Source organism: Schistocerca gregaria, chromosome 1 (genome assembly GCF_023897955.1).
Source record: "Schistocerca gregaria isolate iqSchGreg1 chromosome 1, iqSchGreg1.2, whole genome shotgun sequence".
Lineage (NCBI taxonomy): Eukaryota > Metazoa > Arthropoda > Insecta > Orthoptera > Acrididae > Schistocerca > Schistocerca gregaria.
This window is the reverse complement of record NC_064920.1, coordinates 471,665,294-471,680,552: the sequence shown is the minus strand read 5'-3', so window position 1 is coordinate 471,680,552 and position 15,259 is coordinate 471,665,294. Positions and strand designations below refer to the sequence as shown.

The following is a 15,259-nucleotide window of genomic DNA, read 5'->3' as shown; positions in this document are numbered from 1 at the left end:
ACTGGACTGTCATGTTTATCTGCCGACACCAGCAAGCAACTTTAAATTAAAATGGCTCCTCTGTTCAGGAATATGCATAATGTATATACAAGTGCATGTTGTAGACACATGATTGACGACATGTGGGAATTTGGATCTGGCCATGAAGCGTGTTCAGGTATCCTAATGCTTGCAATACGCAGAAAAACCGGATTCATTCCATTATACAGCTGATGCTTGTCCATATTCACACTTGTGAGTACATTTCATGTATACCTATGCAGTGGTTATTATAAACTGGTGAGGCTATTTTGTGGCATTAAGATAACAAAAACCTATGTACCACATGCATAATTAAATATTTGCCTCAACCACCAATACTTTTCCATAGCCTCAGAAAAAAAATGCAACTATTCATTGTTCAAACCTCATGCCAAGATCTGCTGTTGCCCTGAATCATAATGCATAGTGAGCCCTAACTTAAATATTTTTTTGAGAATCATAAAAAATCGACAGTGCTAATCGAAAAGTATTGTGTACTATGACATTTGTCAAGCTATGTAAGGAATGCTGTTAAACTTTAATGCTTCCATTAGATTTGCCTTTGTTTATACTGGAGGAGCAATGCTTACCTTGCATCCACTGAATACATACAATCCACCGTATTTACGTTTGATACCATGCTAATCTGTAATGTACTTGATGTAGTATAAAAAATAGATAGAGCCAAGCATATAACCAAATGACACACAGATCTAGGGGGAGGCACAAGACAATAATTTACAACTTTATGTTGATATTAAAAATATTTCACCTTGTACCCCTCTTACGAAGTACGAAGGAAAACATTTTACTGTACATACTTTATCTTTTCTCAGGAATATGCCTTATAGATGAAACCAACACAGAAGAGCAAGACAAAAGTGAAGTGAAGGTGGACTTAGGCTTTGTTTCTGGAGTGAAACCAGCATACACACTTCCTGCAGATGATGACAGTAATACACCAGCTGTTGGTGACACAGATGCAAGCTTAGAGGAACTAATGGCACAAATGAAAGCTGTATGAATAAGTACCAGCAATGTGATGTTTTAATTGATGTAATTCCAAATAGATGCATTTTTTCCAGAAAAATGTTTTTATCTTATAAAAATTGTTTTACCCTTGTTGTTGTTGTTACCCTCAGTCAAACTCAATTCAGACAAGAGAATAAGTTTCTCATCAACATACAATGTGTGTCCCAAAATTCATGAAATATATTATTTTGCTGGCCCACGTCAAGTTGTCTTGTTTGGATGGTTCCAGGTAAGTGGGGTTGGTGTAGGGGCTCTCAGCCTTATAGCACACCCTAGCTCAGTCTGCTCCAAGCATCAGTGGTGCCAGTATCGCTGATTTGCTGACTTGGCCATCAGTCCTTTTTTCTGGGCAGTCATAATTTTTGTAGCACTGTCCCAATTTTTTTCAAAGGTAGTTTCAGACACCTGTTTAGCCTGGATTTAGCAGTTATGAAATTATTTATCCTGAATTTGATATTTATTTCATCTGTATCGGTATATTTTATTATTAGTTTTAATGAAGTTGGTGAAACTGTTTTAGCAAACAGGGATTCTGCTCTTATCAAAGAGTTCCCACTTGCATTGTTGCACGTTTACCACCATAGTCATCTATACATCAGCAATTATATCAGACTGCATTTTGTGCTTCTTAGTGTTATGCTATATGGCAGTAGTTAAGTTTAATTCTTTTTCTTTGTCAATGGCCTTTCTTAGCAGCTTGAGTGAGTTCCAAGAAGTGCAAGTCCTCTTTCAATAAAAAATTACAAAAAGAATTTCCATTCTTCAGTGACATTATTTCTTCTGACTCAAAAGGAAAAGTGAGATGCAACACGTGTGCTTCTGCTGTTGGACTGTGAGCTGATACTACTAACTGTACTTGTGGAGGTGTTGGAAGAAAAGGTCAGTTCAATGTTTTTACCAAACAACAAGTGCTACTCGGCCATGGACTGAGAGGGGTTGTGTGAGCTGCCAGTGTATTGCATAATACCGTTTTCCTGCATGGATAACGTATGGAGCAGAGGAATAAAACACAACTTGCTGTAGAAACTATGAAAGCATTGTTCCTCACTGGATTGATTTATTATGAAATTTGCATTGATTTATTCATATGCTGTTGAAGAATACAGACATGCTAAAGAAAATTCACAGCTCTGATAAATACAGTTGGACTGCTCACACTACTTCATCATTGTATTTACTGCATTTAATTAAGATCTTTTAAATTGCCTTTTTGTGCAGTACCAAAAGTTGTAATATACCCCACACATGGGGCTAGAAAATAAGGCCATGTTAGATTTAGTGCACCACTGTTTTGAGACCATGTCATGGCATATACTTTCAAACAACATTGTGCAATTAAATTCCACACAAAATTTGACGTAAAACTGTATAAACTCATTAAGTGCATAAAGAAGCCTGCCAGGAGTACGCTGTTTCATATGTATAAGTTATGAAGTGAATGAAGTAGTTTTAGGGTAACCAGAAATGGGCAGATGATGATCCGTGCTCGGATGGCCACCAACAAGCCAATATGACTTGTGTGCATGGGTTGTTGAGTACTGACCATTGAATGGCTGTTTCAGCTGCCGGTAGACATTCTAAACATACCGAAAATCATTGTGTATCGCATTGTTGTGGAAGAATTGAACTTGTGAAAGCTCTTTGTTAAGCTGGTTCCCAATCTATTGATGCATGAGCAAAAGGCCGATTGAGTGTCAGTCATTAGTGAACTGAAGGAACGTCTGAAAATTTAGTCAAGTTTTCTGAACAGTGTTATTTATGGTGATGAAATTTTGACATTTCAATACAACCCAGAGATGAAGTACCAGAGTGCTCAATGACACACCCCAGAATACCCGATACAGAAGAAGGTGAGGATGAGAAATCCAAATTGAAGAAAATGTTCTTTGTCTGTTTCAACACTGAGTATGTGGTTCACAAAGGTACTCGTCTCTAAAAGTGATAGTGGGCAGTCGTATTACAAGTTCTGCCAACTTAATAATGTTAAATAATCTATTTGTCTCTATAAGTGGTAGCGGTCGGATGTATGAAGAGTTTCGCCATGTGAATATTGTTCAAAAATGTGTATTGTAATCGGACAGTAAAGGAGTGTTAAAAATGTCATTTGGCAGATGAAGTTTACTAAAAAAAAACACCTTTTCATCATTCTGTGCCACCCGGAGAATTCTGCATCAAGAGGATCAAAGCAAACAAGAAGAATGAGGAATTTGTGTGAGCAACAGAGAGGCGATCGTCGTAACCAGCTCTATGCACAATGGCAATAACAAGAAGTACGTAAATTTAAATGGTGGATGTTGATTTTAATTTATTTCAATTATTCTTTCAAAATTTCCCTTTTAATTGTTTAAGCAGCAAATTTTTAATCAGTTTTCCAATATATATTACATTTTATCCCCCACCCCCCTTCCAATATTCAGTGGTGACCATTCAAAGGATGGCACTGAGCGGAATATGAACAAACCTTTCAGTTGTTCTGATACTTTTTTTAGGTAAGTGATCCTTTTTATCGTTTCAAAAAACTACTGAGGCCTTTTTGTTACATGTCCGTGAGATTGGGACTGTTAACAACCTGAAGGAGCAAATCAAAATTAATTCTGTCTACAAACGAGACATGCCAGGAATGCGGATTGCAGAAGTAAAGGAAGGAAGCTGCTACGCTGTATGCTGATATGGCCACACTTGGCGCTGTCTCTCTCGCAGTAGATAATCTCTTTTCCTTCCAATTAATATCCTTTACAGAAAGTGTATTTCTATAGGAAAGACAAAAATTTGCATAAAGTCAACATCACAGTTCAAAATAAGTCATTCAAATTTTGTAACACTGTATCACAGAATAATCAGTTTCATTAATGAATATACATATAAAACTGCTTTATTTGAAAAGTACCGATAAAAACAAAACTTTTTTTTTTAAATGATTTTTTTTCATAATTTTATTAAACACTGTTCACAGTGGAATAAAAGGAAATGTCCATTGTTGAAAACTTATTACAAAATGTAATATGCCATAATGTCGGAAATCCGAGTTGAAAGTAACTCGCGAACTGGCTGATGGCTACCAAAACAAACAGGCTGGCATCCCACTGTTAAAAAATGATGACACTGGTAATATAACTCATCATGATGTCACTTTAATGACGCTCGATGAGACAATTTCTCAGGTCTCACAGGAATCATTTTTTTCAAATAGTGAAACCAAAGCTAGCAACAGCAAAAATTCCTTTGATTTTTTGCTCACTACATTGCAAACGCAAGCACAGTAAAAAGTTCACAAAAGCAATGCAAATACTATTGAGACACAAACTTTGACACAGCTCATACAAATAATAACCCAAGAGTTTGCACAGCAAAATCATGCTTTTAACGATTTCAAGAATAGTATTAGTCAACAGTCAGTGAGGTGAGCAAAACTATATGCACTGAATTATCTGACGATTTATCCAGTAAGTTCACAGAGCTCAGTAAAAAACTAAAACAAGAAATAATTACTGACATGTCGCGCAGTATAAATACGTTAACAAAAGAAGGTAACTTCCATAGATTATAAACAGCAACAACTTGCAGGTGAGTGCAAAATCTTAGTTAAGCATATTCTCAAATTCAGGAGATGCAATCCCAAGTGGATGTGTTGGCAAAAAATGTGACAAATGCAGTCAGCAAGCTGCAAGACGTATGCAAAAACCTACCTACAGAAAAACACAAGTTGAATCTAAGAGTAGATCAGCTAAGTTTAGAGTTGGAATTTGCCAAAAAAAAAAAAAAGAAACAGAGAGAGAGAGATAAGTTATGTGCAGATGTAAAGGAAATATCTCAAAAAGCTGAAGCCGGGATGCTGGATAAGGGCAGCACCCTTGCTGTAGAGGAAGTGTCAGAATGCAAAATTTATGTAGTTACTGTAGAAGAAGCTCTAAAAGAGAAAAAAAGTCAACTCGTAGATAAACAGACTTGCGTTTAAAGGAAGCAGAGGAAAGGTTAAGAGGCAGTGTTACCAAAACAACATATGACAGAAAGCAAACCTATAGAAGTTACATACATTCACGTAAAAGAAGGCAGGACCCTGAGAGTGTGCTACCAGGCATACACTCTGGAATCATTTTAAAATGTCTGCAAGTAAGTGTACATCTGTGTCCATATAAAAATTTGCATATTCCTCTAAATTACAGATGTTGAATCTGCCAAACGCTCACTAAGTGGCCATACTCTACATCCGATATGGCAGTTTGCTGGAGTATGTGGTTATATCAGGCAATGTGATTTCACTGAGTTTTGCCCTCAAATCCAGATATTCATATGGAAAAATCCCTTTACCATTATGGGCTGAAACTTAGCATCTTCAGGAAATGCAGTGAGATACAAGTCCCATTGATGCATGGTTTCAACATGTTTCTGAAGAGGTGCCTTCATGGATATTTGTGAGTCCAGACAGTGCAGCGTAATTTTCTTAGAGACTCTCTTTGGAAAAGAGCTCTGCTGTCAGGCATGAGACTAACCTGATCTTTACTCAGACTGGAATCATACAAGGACTTAACGGGGGTTGTTTGTAGGACTGATAAAAAAATATTGATTTTTTTGCTGCCAGATAGTTCTGCAGCATGTTAGAAATATTGCCTCCAGTTTTCAGAGTTTAATTCCTACTAAAAATGATGTAGAAGCCACATTGTTTCAACCAATACGTAGTGATATGCGTCCTTTTGTATATGACTATGTCCTTGATTGCGATATTTTATGATTTCCTGCTATCAGAGAAGACATCTGTAGAGGATAGAATGCTCTGAACCCATTTACAACACAATTAATTGTGATTTATTAAAGAAATGCACACATGGTGGAACGCAAAATCTGAAGGATAGTTTTAACAACCTTATTTAGAAGAGAAACCCTAAGATGAAAATTTGTTTATCTATTGCTGTTAAAATTTCCTCATAAGATGCTCTTCTGATGGTCAATGATTGTAATACTGGGAAAATCAGGACTCTAATGAGAGCAGGGTTTGATGCAGGTTACTTCACTGACAACTTGTTGAAGAAGATTGTCGATGTGTGTATTGCTAGTTCTAAATTGTCAGTCAAGGATATTGCCAAAAGGGAATGACAGAAGTATAAGACTAGAAGAAGCCCAAATATCAAAGAGACCAAAATACTGTTGTGGCCAACGTTAAGGTACATGTTTCTGGCATAAATGCTAATGAAAGCTTTTTTCTGCATTCCCCACAACATGCAAATAAAAGGGTAAAATCTGCTACAGACTTTTTACAAACTATAACACACCTTTCTGTGGTACAAAATTTTTCAAAATGAATTACTGTCCACTTTATTTAAATTTTTGTGAAGTAAAAATATGTATCATACATTTAAATTTCAAAAGTTGTTATGAGAGCTCCAACAGTGCTATTAACAAACTGGTACACAGATTTGTTTATCTAATTACTATGAATAACATATCACTTTTTGGAAGTGATAAATAAACTAAACTTTGAGAAAACGTTCCACATGTGACGATAGTATATCTGGTTAAAGTATCCTGCAATGTGATGATCAAATTATGTGGCAAAAAATTGAAAAAATCCAGTTTGAAGCCAATAAAGTGATAACAACATGTGCAAATTTTGGTTCAGTTATCTCTCAGACAGTAAAAGTTACATCAGCCTATGTGTAACCATGTAGTTTCTCATATGTCCTCCCCCCTTTAACAAGGAAGTGAGCATCGTACCAGCTTAAATAGTGGATGGTAACAGGTTTGTGTAGGAGTAGTTGGCAATTCAAGTTGCATGAATTGTGAATAGCACCATGGAATTTGCTGGTTAGAAGGCAATGCAGTGTTTGACCTGCCAGGGTAGCTGAGAGTGCTAATGTGCTGCTTCCTGGAGTCAGGTAGGTACGCCGGCCCTGGATTGAATCCATCCGGCGGATTAACGATGGGGCCAGTATGGCAGCCAGCCTGGATGTGGTTTTTAGGTGGTTTTTCACATCCTGCTATGTGAATATCAGGCTGGTCCCCACATTTCGCCTCAGTTACACAACTCCCAGACATTTGTACACATTCGCACCATTTCATGGCTTACACTAGACACAGACAGCTAGGGTGCACTAACTCCGACCCAGGGTGGTTCAGGGTGGCGACAGCAATGGCATTTGGCCACCCTTTGCAACTACCACCGCCAAATCCATAGTAACAAGCCTGAACCTACATTGAAACAGGACAAAGATGATGATATGAAGGCAATGCAGTGTTTCAGCTTTTTTATCCAATGGCTGCCCACAAACATAACAATCAACTGCTTTCTTGTGCACTAATTTATTTTCCCAGAATCTGAACATAGAAACATTGGTGCTATAAATCACACCAACTTTCCTTGCAAGTTCTTCAAGCTCAGAGAGCAACCAACTCACAGGATCATCCATAATGTATAAATCAAATTGATTAAGACTAGAGTAGATACACACACATGTGACTTGATATACTGCTGCAAAATGTACCTGTCATTCTGTGAGAGTAGTATCTGAGACTGTGAGGTGACGCTCACAGCCGACCACAGGAGCGAGAAGCCATTCAAAGTCAGCATATACAGCGAATGGTACTCATTCTTTGTAGAGAAAATTCTTAAATTTAGAAAGTTATTTTCCTTGGTGTACATTTCTACATGTATTGAATCATGTACGCTGCACTCCACATGATATAACATATCTAGTACACGTTCGCACCATTTCATGGCTTACACTAGACGCAGACAGCTGGGGTATACTAACTCCAACCCAGGAGTTAGTGTACCATCTTTACTGATTTGGCAAGAAAGTTGCTAGGATATGTTTTTGAGCCAATAGTAGTGTTGTTTCTCACCTGGGGGTATTAATTTTTCATGTGTCACGGATTTGGAACAGTAAAGGTGTACAATCACTTTGTGTATAACAGAACCATCATCTGTCTTGTATTCCTTCATGCTGTATACGTAAATAGATATATGGGGATTTTGCCTCTCAAATTTACCAAGCTCCTGAAGGTGCCTGGGGAATTCAATACAACTATGCGTATAGTACTTGCAAATATCTTCCACTTGGTATAGATTTGTATGCTGTGCATTTGTCTTGTAATTTCTCTCACAAGCCAGAAAGAATCACACAAAACAGCATTGTTGTTATTTTCTAATCCTACGCAGTGCCGTAGAGGACCGCACCGCCACTTCCCAGCAAATTAGGGACACTGGTGCTCCTGGGGTATCGGCGAGGACCATTCGCAACCGTCTCCATGAAGCTGGGCTACGGTCCCGCACACAGTTATGCCATCTTCCGCTCACGCCCCAACATCGTGCAGCCCGCCTCCAGTGGTGTCGCGACAGGCGTGAATGGAGGGACGAATTGAGACGTGTCGTCTTCAGCGATGAGAGTCGCTTCTGCCTTGGTGCCAATTATGGTCGTATGCGTGTTTGGCGCCGTGCAGGTGAGTGCCACAATGAGGACTGCATACGACCGAGGCACACAGGGCCAACACCCAGCATCATGGTGTGGGGAGTGATCGCCTACACTGGCCGTACCCCTCTGGTGATCGTCGAGGGGACACTGAATAGTGCACGGTACATCCAAACCGTCATCGAACCCATCGTTCTACCATTCCTAGACCGGCAAGGGAACTTGCTGTTAAAACAGGACAATGCACGTCCGCATGTCTCCTGTGCCACCCAACGTGCTCTAGATGGTGTAAGTCAACTACCCTGGCCAGCAAGATCTCCGGATCTGTCCCCCATTCAGCATGTTTGGGACTGGATGAAGCGTAGTCTCACGCGGTCCGCACGTCCAGCACGAACGCTGGTCCAACTGAGGCGCCAGGTGGAAATGGCATGGCAAGCCGTTCCACAGGACTACATCCAGCACCTCTACGATCGTCTCCATGGGAGAATAGCAGCCTGCATTGCTGCGAAAGGTGGATATACACTGTACTAGTGCCGACATTGTACATGCTCTGTTGCCTGTGTCTATGTGCCTGTGGTTCTGTCAGTGTGATCATGTGATGTATCTGACCCCAGGAATGTGTCAATAAAGTTTCCCCTTCCTGGGACAATGAATTCACTGTGTTCTTATTTCAATTTCCAGGAGTGTATTTCATGTGTGACGGCGCAAAGTGCAGTGTGTAAAATAGACCTCTGCATTGTCTAACACTCTTTGTGTGCGCTAATTATTCTGTTGTGTTCACTGTAAATTTTTTTGTTCTTGAATGTGCAAATATAGTTATTAGTAAAATGTCCTTTTTTCTCCTTAACACTTATTCAGCTGCGCAAATTCCAATAAGTTGTGGGCCCAGACTGTATTTGTAATAAGTCATCATCATCCTTTAAGACTGATTATGCCTTTCAGCGTTCAGTCTGGAGCATAGCCCCCTTATAAAATTCCTCCATAATCCCCTATTCAGTGCTAACATTGGTGCCTCTTCTGATGTTAAACCTATTACTTCAAAATCTTTCTTAACCAAATCCAGGTACCTTCTCCTTGGTCTGCCCCGACTCCTCCTACCCTCTACTGCTGAATCCATGAGTGTCTTGGGTAACCTTGCTTCTCCCATGCGTGTAACACGACCCCACCATCTAAGCCTGTTCATCCTGACTGCTACATCTATAGATTTCATTCCCAGTTTTTCTTTGATTTCCTCATTACGAACACCCTCCTGCCATTGTTCCCATCTACTAGTACCTGCAATCATCCTAGCTACTTTCATATCCGTAACCTCAACCTTGTTGATAAGGTAACCTGAATCCACCCAGCTTTCACTCCCATACAACAAAGTTGGTCGAAAGATTGAACGGTGCACAGATAACTTAGTCTTGGTACTGACTTCCTTCTTGCAGAAGAGAGTAGATCGTAGCTGAGCACTCACTGCATTAGCTTTGCTACACCTCGCTTCCAGTTCTTTCACTATGTTGCCATCCTGTGAGAATATGCATCCTAAGTACTTGAAACTCCACCTGTTCTAACTTTGTTCCTCCTATTTGGCACTCAATCCGTTTATATTTCTTTCCCACTGACACTGCTATCGTTTTGAAGATGCTAATCTTCATACCATAGTCCTTACATTTCTGATCTAGATCTGAAATATTACTCTGCAAACTTTCAATCGAATCTGCCATCACAACTAAGTCATCCGCATATGCAAGACTGCTTATTTTGTGTTAGGATATCTTGATCTCACCCAGCCAGTCTATTGTTTTCAACATATGATCCATAAATAATATGAACAACAGTGGAGACAGGTTGCAGCCTTGTCTTACCCCTGAAACTACTCTGAACCATGAACTCAATTTACCGTCAACTCTAATTGCTGCCTGACTATCCATGTAAAGACCTTTAATTGCTTGAAAAAGTTTGCCTCCTATTCCATAATCTCGTAGAACAGACAATAACTTCCTCCTAGGAACCCGGTGATATGCCTTTTCTAGATCTATAAAACATAGATACAGTTTTCTGTTCCACTCATAACACTTCTCCTTTATTTGCCGTAAGCTAAAGATCTGGTCCTGACAACCTCTGAGAGGCCTAAACCGACACTGACAGGTCCTCAACTAATACTCGCACTTTCTTTTCAACAATACCTGAGAAGATTTTACCCACAACGCTGATTAAAGAGATACCTCTGTAGTTGTTACAATCTTTTCTGTTTCCATGTTTAAAGATTGGTGTGATTACTGCTTTTGTCCAGTCTGATGGAACCTGTCCTGACTCCCAGGCCATTTCAATTATCCTGTGTAGCCATTTAAGACCTGACGTTCCACTGTATTTGATGAGTTCCGACTTAATTTAATCCATCCCAGCTGCTTTATTGCACTGCAATCTATTGACCATTTTCTCCACTTCCTCAAATGTGATCCTATTTCCATCATCATTCCTATCCCATTCTACCTCGAAATCTGAAACACTGCTGATCGTATTTTCACCTACATTGAGCAACATTGGAATAAGTATATCATAAAATAGTAGGGAGAAAGTATTGGACAAGTTTCAATTTAAGTGAAGTGCGAGTTATCCTTACAAGATGATCGCAATTTTTTTTTTTTTCCGCATTATTTTTCGGTATTCTTTATGGCAATAAAAAGCAAGTTACCGTTAAGCGACCGCGGTACAAATTCCATAGATTGAAAGACTTATAGGTCGCGAAAACTATGCAACCTGGAAGTTCGCAGTAGAAGCGTATTTACGTTCAGATGATCTGTGGGACGTGGTAGATGGGACAATGAAATCCACAGATCAGAATTATTCAAGTAAGGATAGGAAAGCAAAATCAAAATTGATATTACTGATTGATTCTGTGAATTATGTTCACATTGAAAAAGCTGCTACATCGAAAGAAGTCTGGGACAATTTACGTAGTGCATTCGAGGATGGTGGTCTTATGACAAAAGTAGAATTATTACGCGAGTTAATTACCACTCATCTGGACAAATGTAGGACTGTAGACGAATACGTTAACAAAATAATAACCACGTCGAACCGACTGAGAAACATCACATTCGAGATCGCTGACGAATGGATAGGAACATTGCTGTTGGCAGGACTGCCTGAAAGGTATGCACCTATGATTATGGGACTTGAAAGCTCGGGTATACCAATCACAGGCGACAGTGTTAAGGTAAAAATCCTGCAGGACGTGAAGAGTGCTCCAAGCTGTTGTACATTGGAGAAGGAAGGTGTGTCTTCTCTCTACACAAAAAACAAAAAGAAGAAATCGGTGAGGTGCTATAAATGTCAGAAGATGGGACATATTGCGTCTCAGTGCAAAGAAAAAGTAAGCCCAAGATCAGACACTCACCAAAAGAGGTATGTTACTGATAGCCCAGAGAGAAGGACCAATAACAAAGGTAAGGCACTCTCGTGTTTTTATTCTTTTGCTGGGATGAGTAATCGTGATATGGAACTGATTTTAGACTCAGGTGCATCTGTGCATATTGTTAAAGATAAATCACTTCTTTATGACATCAAAGATAAGACTCATATGGGAATATCTACTGGCAACAAGCTCCAGTGGTACGTGGCTGGGAAACTAGATCTACATGTAAGTGTAAATGGTGAATCAGATATGGTCACAGCACGCAATGATTATGTGAAAAATGTGGCAACTAACCTGCTGTCTGTAGGGGAAATTGTCAAGAAAGGAAATACAGTCACTTTTGACATGCGGGGTGCAAGAGTAATCAGTGAAAGTGGTGAAGTTATAGCTACAGCAAGAAACGAAAGGGGTATTTTTAAGTTGGATACCATTGACAGTAAACATAAAAATGTTAGTGATTCAGTATATTCAGCAGAAGGTTTTTTATGGCACCGGAGGCTTGGACATCTAAATAGAAAGAGTATGTCTATAATAAAGGATATGGTAAAGGGAATACAGAATTTTAGTGTGTCCAAGGATCCTTATGAGGCATGTATAAAGGGAAAACAAGCAAGGTTACCCTTCAAGACTAGTAAGAGTAAATCCACAGAAGTCTTACAGTTAATCCACACAGATGTATGTGGTCCGATGGAGTGTGAATCCATAGGTGGGAGTAATTATTTTCTTACGTTTATTGATGATTACTCACGATATACTCATGTTTATTTTCTTAGTTTAAAGACAAAGTGAGTGATACCTTTGAGCAATATTGCAATATGGTTGAAAGGTGGGTGGGAAAGATGATCAAGATCATCAGGTCTGATAATGGAGGAGAATATATTAACCAGAAACTGAAGGAACTTCTGGCAGAAAAGGGAATCAGGCATCAAACTACCATAAGGTACAGCCCATCTCAAAATGGGGTTGCTGAGAGGGCTAATAGGACCATTGTTGAGAAAGCAAGGAGCATGATGACTGATGCTGAATTATCCAAAGATTTTTGGGCAGAGGCAGTGTCAACAGCTGTATATTTGAACAATAGATCACCTAAAAAAGCATTAAAGAATAGAACCCCTTATGAGATACGGATAGAAACCTGATCTAAGCAATATAAGGGTTTTTGGGTGCGATGCAATGGCACATATTCCAAAACAGCTAAGAGGAAAATGGGATCTGAAAGTTAAAACGTATATTTTTGTAGGCTATTGTGAAAATTCAAAGGGCTACTGATTAATGGATCCATTGACTAAAAAGATTGTCACAAGTAGAGATGTCATATTCTTTGAAAATAGAAAGGACTCTAAACAGAGCAAAACCACTAAGTCAGCTGCACCTAGTTCAGAGGGTGAAACCTTGTGTGAGGAAATAGAAAGTGAAGAAGAGGAAGACGGCAGCCAAGGACAAATGGATACAATTTATGATGACAATGAGTTAGAGCATGAAAAAAATGAAGAAAACAATGTAAGGCGTTCTTCTCGTGTACCAAAACCGAAGGAATATCCGGATTTTGAGATGTATACAGCACAGTCTTTTAATGATGAGCCAAGAACATCAGAAGAAGCAATGAGTGGCCCAAACTCTCAAGAATGGAAAGAAGCGATGAAGAGAGAATTAGAATCTTTATATCAGAACGAAACCTTTGAATGGGTAGATATGCCAGGAGATAAGAAACCACTGCAGGCAAGATGGGTATTCAATTTGAAGAACCCTGAAAGCTCATCACCAAAATACAAAGCAAGACTTGTGGTATAAGGATATTCACAAAAACAAAACTCTTTGTGTGCGCTAATTATTCTGTTGTGCTCGCTGTAAGTTTTTTTGTTCTTGAATGTGCAAATATAGTTATTAGTAAAATGTCCTTTCTTCTCCTTAATACCTATTCAGCTGCACAAATTCCAATAACATTAATAATGCTCTTTTTTCTAATTATGTCACCTAAAAGAGAAATCTAGGAGCCTTCCACATACTGGACCGAACACAAGCTCTTGAATGTCCAAATACAGGACTCTACTAAGAGCTTTCTTGGAAAATCATAGTTGTGACTCTGACAGATGGGCCTATAATGACCTTAGGTTGTTGTGGTCTGGTTTGATGCAGCTCTCCATGCTACTCTATCCTGTGCAAGCTTCTTCATCTCCCAGTACCTACTGTAACCTACATCCTTCTGAATCTGCTTAGTGTATTCATCTCTTGGTTTCCCTGTATGATTTTTACCCTCCATTCTGCCCTCCAATACTAAATTGATGATCCCTTGATGCCTCAGAACATGTCCTACCAACCGATCCCTTCTTCTAGTCAAGTTGTGCCACAAGCTCCTCTTCTCCCCAATCCTATTCAGTACCTCCTCATTAGTTAAGTGCTCTACCCATCTAATCTTCAGCATTCTTCTGTAGCACCACATTTCAAAAGCTTCTATTCTCTTCTTGTCTAAACTATTTATTGTCCACATTTCACTTCCGTACATGGCTACACTCCATACAAATACTTTCAGAAACGATTTCCTAATACTTAAATCTATACTCGATGTTAACAAATTTCTCTTCTTCAGAAATGCTTTCCTTGCCATTGCCAGTCTACATTTTATATCCTCTCTACTTTGACCATGATCAGTTATTTTGCTCCTCAAATAGCAAAACTCCTTTACTACTTTAAGTGTCTCATTTCCTAATCTAATTTCCTCAGCATCACCAGACTTAATTTGACTACATTCCGTTATCCTCGTTTTGCTTTTCTTGATGTTCATCTTATCTCCTCCTTTCAAGAGACTGTCCATTCCTTTCAACTGCTCTTCCAAGTCCTTTGCTGTCTCTGACAGAATTACAATGTCATCTGCGAACCTCAGAGTTTTTATTTCTTCTCCATGGATTTTAATACCTAATCTGAATTTTTCTTTTGTTTACTTCACTGCTTGCTCGATGTTTTTCATTGCTGCGAGATCTTTTTACGAAATTTCAGTCACCAACTTTCTCTTTCGAATGCGAAAATACTTTGTTGAGCCCAACCTACATAGGTGGGAATGATCATCAAAATAAAATTAGAGAAATCAGAGCTCGAACAGAAAGGTTTAGGTGTTCGTTTTTCCCGCGCGCTGTTAGGGAGTGGAATGGTACAGAGATAGTATGATTGTGGTTTGATGAACCCTCTGTCAAGTACTTAAATATGAATTGCAGAGTAGTCATGTAGATGTAGATACAGATACAGATTGAATAACATGGGGGAGAGGCTACACCCCTGTCTCTCACCCTTCCCAACCACTGCTTCCCTTTCATGCCCCTCTACTCATAATTGCCATCTGGTTTCTGTACAAATTGTAAATATGTTTTCGCTCCCTCTATTTTACACCTGCCACCTTTAGAATTTG

At 39.1% G+C, this 15,259-nt stretch overlaps 1 protein-coding gene across 1 annotated transcript in view; it reads left to right on the top strand.

Annotated features, from left to right (window-relative positions):
* Positions 1 to 4,819, top strand: part of LOC126353233 (ubiquitin-like modifier-activating enzyme 5) — a 101,690-nt gene extending 96,871 nt beyond the window's left edge. Inside the window, exon 7 of the mRNA XM_050002749.1 lies at positions 858 to 4,819. Within this exon, the coding sequence (XP_049858706.1) occupies positions 858 to 1,045 (188 nt within the window). The 3' untranslated portion in view covers positions 1,046 to 4,819. The remainder of the gene's footprint in view (positions 1 to 857) is intronic.
* The last annotated feature ends 10,440 nt before the right edge of the window (positions 4,820 to 15,259 follow it).